The 11,096-nt window shown below is 41.0% G+C and overlaps 1 protein-coding gene across 5 annotated transcripts in view; it reads left to right on the forward strand.

The window, feature by feature from the left end:
- LAMA3 (laminin subunit alpha 3) overlaps positions 1-11,096 on the forward strand; it is a 272,673-nt gene that overhangs the window by 218,540 nt on the left and 43,037 nt on the right. For all 5 annotated transcript variants that reach the window (XM_021929998.2, XM_021930000.2, XM_021929999.2 and 2 more), the window contains 8 exons: positions 317-513; positions 2,210-2,326; positions 3,019-3,173; positions 3,649-3,790; positions 4,622-4,724; positions 7,222-7,338; positions 7,428-7,607; positions 8,795-8,937. In XM_021929998.2, the coding sequence (XP_021785690.2) occupies positions 317-513; positions 2,210-2,326; positions 3,019-3,173; positions 3,649-3,790; positions 4,622-4,724; positions 7,222-7,338; positions 7,428-7,607; positions 8,795-8,937 (1,154 nt within the window). The remainder of the gene's footprint in view (positions 1-316; positions 514-2,209; positions 2,327-3,018; positions 3,174-3,648; positions 3,791-4,621; positions 4,725-7,221; positions 7,339-7,427; positions 7,608-8,794; positions 8,938-11,096) is intronic.

Below are 11,096 nucleotides of genomic sequence, written 5' to 3' on the forward strand. Positions count from 1 at the left end.
GCAGCCAGCTCAAGTTCAAGTCCTGAGCCTGACTGGCCATGTAACCTTGGGTCAGCCATCTCGTTTCTCACGGCCTCCATCTCCTTATCTAAAACGTGAGAATGATAATTTATTGTTTTCCTGTGGAAGTTAAATGAGGCAGCATGTACAGTGCACATAGCAGGTCTGTGTCAATGTGAGTTTCCTTTCCCATCCCTTCCAAAGTTCAAGGAAAACCATGAAATGAGTAGAAACTCGATTCTCCCTTCATAGTCTTTATAACCCAGCTTCAGTATGCTCCTCTGTCAAGTAGAAAACATGAAGTGATGTATTACAGTGCTGAACCGGATAAGGACCTGGCAGAAAGCCCACCAGGGGGAGAACAATGGGCTTGCTAACAGTATACGGGATTCTTTAAATGAATACGAAACCAAACTCAGTGACCTTCGCGCTCGGCTGCAGGAGGCAGCTGCCCGAGCCAAGCAGGCAAATGGCTTGAACCAAGAAAACGAGAGAGCTTTGGGAGCCATCCAGGTGAGTTCACAGTTTGAAGCTGCACACCTTCGTTAATAAGGATGAGAGAAGCAGGGATCTTTATTATTAACAAAGTGACATAGTCAGGCACCTGTCTGTACATCTGATTATACCACCTCAGACCCAGATCAGACAGGAACAAAGCATTAAGTGCAAAACCATAGTCATTTCTAGTCTTCAGCTACCAGAAAAGATTCTGAACTTAAACCACAGACAAAGTAGTGCAAACTGCTTCACCTGCATCCCCGGCTGAAAGAGTATTGGAGGAATAATGTTGCCAAATAGATGAGAAATTAATATTGCTATAGTTAATTCAAAGTATATATTATGTTTTTGGTAATTTACTTTTTGTGTCAGATATGTAAACATAATTATCATAATCACCAGCAAAGGCATTTTAAGCCATAATCTGCTTTATAGGAAATAAAAGTACAGGTCACATACAGAAGCTGCAATGACAGAATTTAGAGCTCTGGATTTTGCAGTTTATATATATATATATATATATATATATTTGGCACCACCATGCCTGGCTAATTTTTGTATTTTTAGTAGAGACGGAGTTTCACCATGTTGGCTAGGCTGGTCTCAAACTCCTGACCTCAGGTGATCCACTCGCCTCAGCCTCCCAAAGTGATGGGATTACAGGTATGAGCCACTGTGCCTGGCCTTATAGTTCATATTTCAAGTAGTGAACATTGTATGCTAAAACAATAAGGCCAAGTGCAGTGGCTTATGCTTGTAATCTTAACACTTTGAGAGGCCGAGGCAAGAGGATTGCTTGGGCCTAGGGTTTTGAGACCAGCCTGGGCAAGGTAGTGAGACCCTGTCTCTACAAAAATGTTTTAAAAAATTAGCTAGGCGTAGTGGCATGTGCCTGTAGTCTCAGCTACTTGGGAGGCTGAGGTGGAAGGATCATTTGAACACACTGGTGGGTTGGGGGCAAGGCTGCAGTGAGCCATTATTGAGCCACTGCACTTCAGCCTAGGCAACAGAATAAGACCTGTCTCAAAAAAAAAAAAAAAAAAAAAAATTAAAAACAACAAAAGTATGAGAGGTTATATAGGGTTATAAAACAACAGTGAAATCATAGTTGAATAACATAGGGCAGACCCCCAAACAGGAGGAAGTTGGTAAATGAAAATAAATGATGTCTTAGTGGATGACTGTATGCTTAGCTCCCAAAGCCTCTTTGGATGGTACCATGTCTGTGTGAAGTTGCTGATTATGCCAAAGTAAGGAAGCAGGACCCAACTTTATAGGCCTCTGAACTCTGGCAGCCTTCCAGCCTGGCATTCTCAGGTTCTGTGTGACCTCTCGGTCAAGTGCCTGCTGTGTTCTCATTGGTACTGGCTGATGGTTGCTGATGGTTTATTTACATAAAATCTTTTGGTCTGTTTCAGAAACCAGATTTTGATAATATACCCATCTCGTTGGGCAAGTTGACCCCTACTGTAGAAACCTTCTTCAGCAGTGATAGCAATTGTTTCATTGGCATATCATTTAAGGAACTATGATAAGACACCTCCACTACAAAAAGAACTGATTTCCTATCACTTTGTAATTGCCTAGACAATGTTTAGGTTCGAGAAAGCATTCTGACTTCGAAATTACTTACATGTTATTGTCCCATAAATTTGTCTATGCCTTCTGATAATATATCATGGAGCTCAAGCAATTTTTTTTTTTTCTCCAGAGACAAGTAAAAGAAATAAATTCCCTGCAGAGTGATTTCACCAAGTATCTGACCTCTGCAGACTCATCTTTGTTGCAAACCAACATTGCACTGCAGCTGATGGAGAAAAGCCAGAAGGTAGAGGAAACAGTTGTTCTCTAGAAAAATCTAAAAGCATTTTAATTATATTGCGAGAAAACAATGAAATGGGCTGACCTACATTTTTGTTTTATCAAAGTATAGTCTCTTAGATGGAAGGGAATATATGGAAATGTTAACAATAGTTCTCTCTTGCAAAAGAAGTATGAATGACATGTCTTCTTATGTTCATACGTATTACCTAATTTGTCTGCAATGAACAAATCACTTTTGTGATAACAACAAAAAATTATAATGCTATTTTTAAAAAATCAAGCATACAAGCATTTATTAACAAGATATTTAAGACGTGATCAAAAAAACTAATACAATTTCTTAGCAGTTCAATGAGGATTTTAAAGCACCTTTTACAATAACTATTTCTAAGTCATTAAAAAAGTTCTTTGGTTTACTACAACTTTATGTTGATGATAACATTGTGATTTTGTAAAGGTTACTAAAGGGTTTCTCACCATAATGAGAATGTTCAAGATAGTGGTAAACCTTGGGGAAATATTACCAGTGCTACTGTCTGAAGTGACCAAGGATTAACTGGTATGGTAAATAGGCTTAGAAAATATAACATCTCATTGTTGCCCCTGGAAACACATCAGTAATGATAGAGTTTGAGAAATCAGCATCTACAGTCTTTGCTTGAATTTATACTGTCTTTGTTTACTTGGAAAAAATAGGAATATGAAAAATTAGCTGCCAGTTTAAATGAAGCAAGACAAGAACTAAGTGACAAAGTAAGAGAACTTTCCAGATCTGCTGGCAAAACATCCCTTGTGGAGGAGGCAGAAAAGCATGCGCAGTCCTTACAAGAGCTCGCAAAGCAGCTGGAAGAGTGAGTGCATGGCCCAGGAGACCAGAAGGGCACGTGGGCTGAGCGCAGCAGCTTGTCTTGAGACAAGCAAGGCCCTCCCCTGGGTTGGCTGGGTCTCCAGAACTGGGTGGAGGGCGGAGGGTGGCGTTAAGGCCAATGCCCCAGGCCCACGTCAGAAGCAGAGCAGCAATAAGGGCGCTAATTCCTGGCCACGTCCTTTGGGCACAGCTACAGAGGCCATCACCTCAGGTATCCACTTACCAAATGAAATGGGAAGGGGCTGGGCTCAAGTTGATGGCACCACTGCAGTCAAACCTGGCCGACAGAGAGAGACTCTGCCATCTCTTTATATTATTTTATTTTATTTTATTTTTTCCATTTCGTAAAAAAAAAAAAAAAAAAAAGGAAAGAAAAGAAGAAATGGAAAGGTTTGGGGGGATGTCAGCTGCTGGCAGAGGAAGGTTGTGGGGAGTGCCTAACCTGCCCTGTCTTCCAGGATCAAGAGAAATGCCAGCGGGGATGAGCTGGTGCGCTGTGCTGTGGATGCCGCCACCGCCTATGAGAACATTCTCAACGCCATCAAAGCGGCCGAGGACGCAGCCAACAGGGCTGCCAGTGCATCTGAATCTGCCCTCCAGGTGGGCACCTGTACCAGCAGCTTCTCCACATTCACTGTGGAGATGGCTCATTTTTATATTTTCTTTCCATGGGCCTCAAGGAATAGAAACAAAGCATTATTTTAAATCAGAACTTGTTGTATAGGATAGAACTTGCTCTAGATATGGGTAATTTCTGTGTTTGACTACTTCATGTCTGTAGCACTGTTTTAAAACTATGTGTAAAACCAGATAGAAATTACACTGATTATCAATTTTCAACCTGAACAAATATTATATCCTGTATCTTACCAGGTATGCTTTTATGCTGTGATCGTTAACCAAAAAGAAACATTTTTGCAAACAACTTGATCAGCATTTTCATCAGGTCATTTGGCCTTACATCTCGGTGTGTCTGTGGAGTCCTGTGGGATCTTATATGCACCATATGATAATTCCTATATCTGAAAATAAAGAACAAAATATTAAATATCAGAGTTCAGGGGGACAAGCCTTCTTGAACGAGTAAAGGCTTTTCTGTCCCAAAGCTTGAACGCCTGAAAACAACTAAGTTCTCTCTTCTGTTATTGTGGGGGGTTTCGTACGAATGACAGTGAGCAGCTAAAACAAGTGTCACATAATTTGTCAGTATGCCACCAGAGATAGGCCCACCTCCCCAAGCCACAGAAGTCACATAGGTGTTAGGGCTACCTGGAGCCCTAACTGTATCTTTTAGGGAACAATCTAGTTCTAGCTCCTTCCCCCTTTGCACTTCATTCTTAAAATTAAGGGTTTCAGACTAGGATAGAAATCTTATTCCATATTTCCTAACATACAGCATTTGTTTAAGGCTGTTAAATGCTTTGCTTTCAGACAGTGATAAAGGAAGATCTGCCAAGAAAAGCTAAAACCCTGAGTACCAACAGTGATAAACTGTTAAATGAAGCCAAGATGACACAAAAGAAGCTAAAGCAAGGTATTAAGGGGAGTTGGCAATGGCAGGGATAGTCAGGAGCTTTAAATGACCTCTGGGACCAGGCGGGGCAGCCCTAGAAGCAAATGTTGTTTTTGAATCTCAGTGTCAATGCAGATGATACCTTTTATTTATTTTATTTTATTACTATTATTATTTTTAATACAGATGGGGTCTCCATTGCCCAGGCTGAAGTGCAGTGGCACAATCATAGCTCACTGTAACTTTGAACTCCTGGGCTTAAGTGATCCTCCCACTTTAGCCTCCCAAGTGGCTGAGATTACAGGCATGCACCACCATGCCCAGCTAATTTTTGTATTTTTTGTAGAGGCAAGGTCTTGCTATATTGCCCAGGCTAGTCTCAAACTCCTGTCCTTACAGGATCCTCCTGTCTCAGCTTCCCAAAATGCTGGGATTACAAGCATGAGCCATCATGCCGGGCCCAGATACTACTTTTTAAGTTCATGATTTATTTATCAATTTCATGTATCCACCCAATATCCTAAATATCCCCCACCCATCATATACAAAATTAACTAGAGCCTTATAAATATAAATAAATCTTGAGAGTGATAGGCCTATTTGGGCCAGGCCTTGGTGGGGAGGCTATTTTAATTTAACTCACATGTGATCATGGCATTGGCAACCCACATGTCAAGATCATTGGTTTGGGATCATTAAAATAACTGCTTTAAAATTTCTTAAGTACTAAAATCTTTGCAACTAAAAGTCCTCAAAATCACTACTACTGCGAAGCATGAGGATTTTTTGTTTCGTTTTGTTTTTTGAGACGGAGTCTCACTCTGTCACCCAGGCTGGAGTGCAGTGACGTGATCTTGGCTCACTGCAAGCTCCGCCTCCTGGGTTCACGCCATTCTTCTGCCTCAGCATCCCGAGTAGCTAGGAATACAGGCGCCCACCACCATGCCTGGCTAATTTTTTTGTGTTTTTAGTGGAGGCAGGTTTTCACCATGTTAGCTAGGATGGTCTCGATCTCCTGACCTCGTGATACGCCCACCTTGGCCTCCCAAAGTGCTCGGCCTGGGCCAAGAATTTTTTAAGCATAAATTTTATCTTTGGAAAATGTTCATGTATTTTACTTACTTATTTTCTTCAATAATTAAACTCTCTCAATCTCACCAAATTTCTGTGTTTCAAAAACGCTGTGTTTCTCCAGGCTCTTGTTGTCATCCGTGAGTCCACGGCCCTCACTCAGCCTCTTAGTCCTTTCAGAGGGATTAAATGATGCCTCTGTAAATTAAATAATTTCTCCTTTTTCTGCTTCCTTCCTTTTCTTCCTTCTTTCTTTCTCTCTTTCTTTCACATGATAAAAAATTAAAGACATTAAAAATAAAATACAAAAAAAGTACTAACATACATTCATTTGCCTCACAAATTTCAAGAATTCAGATTTTCTGGTATGACATCTGTTGTTCTCTACAAAATTTGAGCTTTGAGGTAGGCTCAGTGTGCTAAATAGGGTTAGGATGCTAACTATGTAAACCAGTCCTGGAATCATAATTGAAACCACGAATCATCAAGATGGTCTTAAAGCATTTGCTGGTCATTTTCGATGACCCAAGGATGGCAATATTATCAGCTAGGAATGTCTGCTAGCTCCCTTTCTTTCACAGAATTTTAAAAATGTGTCGTTCATTTTGGAAATTGACAGAAACAATGCCTACTTTGTGTCTGCATTTGCCTGGATGAGGCTCTTTCAACAACACTCTTGTCCTCTGATGGAAGAGGATCCTTTCTGCATTATTAATTCATTCATTCACTCATATATTCATTTACTCAACAAACAGGCACTAATATTAAGCCTCAACTAGTGCCAGACACTACATTATGTGCTAGGACATGGTAGTGGATAAGACAGATGCATCTTTTACTAAACAGAGTCTCTTACTCTGGGCGGATAAGAAGTTTAGCCTTTCCCAAGTTATTCAGCCTCTCTCTTTCTTCCTGTGTATTTCCAAACCATTTCCTCAAGGCTCTGATTTGCTGCTGACCTCTGTAACTGGAGGATCCCAGAGCTGTGGGTCTGGGCACATGCAGTGGGCATCTCTGAGATGACCCCTAGAAGCAAAAGAGTCGGCTGGTATGGTAGCTCAAGCCTGTAATCCCAGCACTTTGGGAGGCGAGAGGCGGAGGCGGATCCGCGAGGTCAGGGGTGAGACCATCCTGGCTAACTGGTAGAAACCCGTCTCTACAAAAATACAAAAATTAGCGAGGCGTGGTGGGGCGTCTAGCTTCTCGGGAGGCTGAGAGGCAGGAGAATAAAGCGTAAACCGGGGCTGAGGCCCTTTGCAGTGAGCGAGGGTCGTTACTCACTACACTCCAGCCTGGGGGCGACAGGCAGACTCCGCCTCAAAAAAGAAGCAAGTCTACTCAATTACTCAATGCTGTGCGGACACTGGCTACTTCAGGGGCCACAAATACCAATGGAGGATCAAAAATGCACAAAGTAATTGCCTCCTAATGCTTTATTTTATTTTAGAAGTCAGTCCGGCTCTCGGCAACCTACAGCAAACCCTGAATATTGTGACAGTTCAGAGAGAAGTGATAGCCACCAATCTCACAACTCTCCGAGATGGTCTTCGTGGGATACAGAGAGGTCAGCATCTTCCTAACCCGTTGTACTTGGTTGGCTTCTTTTGTTGAACGTTTTAGATACTTATACCTCCCTATTTGTGTGTGCATTAGGTGATACTGATGCTATGATCAGTAGTGCAAAGAGCATGGTCAGAAAGGCCAACGACATCACAGATGAGGTCCTGGATGGGCTGAACCCCATTCAGACAGATGTGGAAAGAATTAAGGACACCTATGGGAGCACACAGAACGAAGACTTCAAAAAGGCTCTGACGGATGCAGATAACTCGGGTATCAGGCGTTCTCTGGCCAGGACATCTTAGCCATTCTCTCCATTGTTATGTGTTTTGGTCCGTTTTCATTCTTCCCTGGTAAAGTCTGATCTCAGAAACTAAAACATTAGAAAACAGCTCCACATGATATAGGATATATTCAAAGCATATAGGTAGTCTACTAGTTGGAAGGACTAGATAGGATTTTTAATTTTTAGAAAATACATTAAAAATGCTATTGGTTTTTTTTTTTTTACAAAGTGGAGATATAAGTTTCTTAATCATGAGGCATTGAATTATGATTAATATTAAGAATCAGAAAACAGGCCGGGCGCGGTGGCTCACTTCTGTAATTCCAGCACTTTGGGAGGCTGAGGTGGTCGGATCACGAGGTCAGGAGATTGAGACCATCCTGGCTAACACAGTGAAACCCCGTCTCTACTAAAAATACAAAAAATTAGCCAGGCATGGTGGCGGGTGCCTGTAGTCCCAGCTACTCGGGGAGGCTGAGGCAGGAGAATGGTGTGAACCTGGGAGGTGGAGCTTGCAGTGAGCCGAGATCGTGCCACTGCATTCCAGCCTGGGTGGCAGAGCAAGATGCCATCTCAAAAAAAAAAAAAAAGAAGAAGAAGAAGAAAAAAAGAGAATCAGAAAACAAAGATTTTTTTTTTTTTTTCTTTCTGTAGTGGTCAAAGTAAAGGATTTGGTACCCAGATTGCAGAATACAATTCACCATGTACAGTAGCTCCTCCTTATCCTCAGGGGATATGTTCCAAGACCCCTAGTGGATGCATGAACCCACAGATAGTACCAAACCCTGTATATACTATGTTTTTTCAATCTGATAACCCAGATAGCTACTACATGACTAATGGGTGGGTAGGGTAGACAGCAAAGATATGCTGGAAAAAAGGAAGATTCACATGGGTGCTACTCCAGAGAGCACACAATTCAAAACTTACGAATTGCTTATTTCTGGAATTTTTCTTTTTAATATTTTTGGACCATGGTTGATAGCAAGTACTTGAAACCTCGAGAAGTGAAACCATAGGTAAGGGGGGAACTACCGTAACTAATTATGACCCATCCTGTTCAACATCTGGGGACCAAACATGCCACTTGACAAATACTGTCAGTAAGAACAATTGTAGTTAGCTTTTTCTTAATGCTCAATATTACATTTCTGTTTTCTAATCTCACCAACAGTGAATAAGTTAACCAACAAACTACCTGATCTTTGGCGCAAGATTGAAAGTATCAACCAACAGCTGTTGCCCTTGGGAAACATCTCTGACAACATGGACAGAATACGAGAATTAATTCAGCAGGCCAGAGATGCTGCCAGTAAGGTGAGTGTGTCCCCATATGGTCAGTGGCCAAGGCTAGTTCTTTGATGAGTTATCACATTCATCAAGAAAGAAAAAACACTTGTTTACTCAAGAATTAGTTGTCTTTCTTCCCCCAATTCTTTGGTTGCTTGAAATATAAAGACTGATTTTTCTCCTGTCATCCTTTACAAGTGTACGTGACCTTTGTACATTCTTACATTCTTACATTATCTTATCATTCTTACATTATCTGGTATGTCAGGATCCTGAAGCAGTTTGCCCCATTGAGTTTATTCAGGCAGAAAGAAGGATTTTTTTCCAGGCCCTGGTTTGTAAACTGTAATTGCGCATTCAAGTGAGGATTCTGTGGTCAGAATGTGCCAGTGTGATACTGCACAGGACCTACCCTCCTACTGTTACTTCAAAGTTGTAGAATCCATCTTTGCTGAGGATGGAGGATTTAAGATGACAGCAGTTTTCCATCATTGGAGTACTGATTCACCAGCCTTTCTTGTTTTAACCTGACATTATTTACTCGAATTACTGACACTCATCTCTTAAAATTTGTTTTGTCCTAAAATGGCATAAATATAATTTCTTATATTTTCCAATAACTCCTAGACAGCCCTACAGGAGAGTTTTGGAGGGAGAGGGTTGGAGAGCATAGTCAGAATATCACTGCCCTGGAGGCATCGTGCCCAGTAACCAGGCTCACTGTTACTTCTTTTGAGCCTCGGAATCTGCCCTTTCTTCTAAGAAAGTGAAGTATTCCCAACATTAAACCTTGAACAGGAAAACAAAGAGCATAAGGCAAAGTTTGGAAGAAAGCACCCTCTTCACACTCATACATGCTTTATAAAAACCAAATGAATAAGAATGTGTGCTAGCTTGTACCCTTCTGTGTTCATTCACTAATTTATCCAACAAAAATTTGAAGTGTATTATAACACGGTGGTTAATAGCTGTTTAACCAAGCCAGACTGTCTTGGTTTCAATTCTTGCTCTGCCTTTGATGAGCTGTGAGACCTGAGCCCTGTCCCTTTACCTCTCTGTGCCTTAGTTTCTTGGTCTATAGGGCATAGAAAATAATAGTACCAACCTCATGAGATTGTTAGGGTTAAATCAGCTAATGTGGAACAGTGCCTGGCAAATAGTAGATACCATGTTAGTGGAAAAACATAAAATAAAAAGCAGTAAGTAAGTGCTTTTGTATGCCTGGTTGGCATCAGCACTTCTTTGGGTGCTGAGGACACAGAAATTATTAAGTCATAGTTCTGAACTCAGGCTGCTCTCCAGCCACTGCAGGTGGTTTCTTAGACTGTGCTAAAAGCTGGATAGAGTTGTGTTATGTGTATCTTCAGAATCCCCAGTTCTACCTGGAGAGGCTCAGAATAGCACTAATAAGTATCATTAACAGACATGGATAAGAAGCTTCATTGCAACATAGTTTATAATCACACAAAAAACTTTTTTTGAAAAAAAGCCACATTGACAACAGTAAACCTGAATGAGCTGGGGCTGTGTTTATCAACATGAATAAATGCAAACACATAGCGCCCAGCAAAGAAAGCACGTTGTAGATAAATGTGTACAGGTGGACACCATTTATATAAAAATATTTAAAACATGAAAAATAGGACTAATTACAGTTTATAGGTAAATGCATATTTAATTTTAAAAAATTATGAAAAAATGCATGGGAATTTGCTTGGGAATCCAGATCCAGAGTAGTGGTGACCTCTGAGAAGGGAGAGGGGAACAGGTGCCAGTTCTGTGAGTCATGTTCCATTTCATGGTGATGCACATACAGGCATATTTTTCTCCCTCCCTTTCCTCAAATACAAGAAATACCTTAATTTAAAAAATTTAAAGGACGAGTAGGAATTTGCCAGGTGACAAAAAGCAGGAGAGAATTCCAGGCAGAGACTCAGAGAAGATTCTGAAGGGCAGGGGGTGAGTAGGAGAGAGAGGCATGAAATGAGCCCACAAATGTGGGACCCCATCGCTAAGTCCTCTGATTTAATGCCTTGCATATACAAGATCCTCGATAAATATTTAAATACTTGATAGAGAAAATGCAGATTTGCCATAAATCTCATTATTTTGTATTCGATCGTTAGGAAATATTTATCTTCTTGGTTCACACACCAGGGCTAGTCAGAGAACTTTTGTTATTGGTC

This window comes from Papio anubis, chromosome 19 (genome assembly GCF_008728515.1).
Source record: "Papio anubis isolate 15944 chromosome 19, Panubis1.0, whole genome shotgun sequence".
NCBI lineage: Eukaryota > Metazoa > Chordata > Mammalia > Primates > Cercopithecidae > Papio > Papio anubis.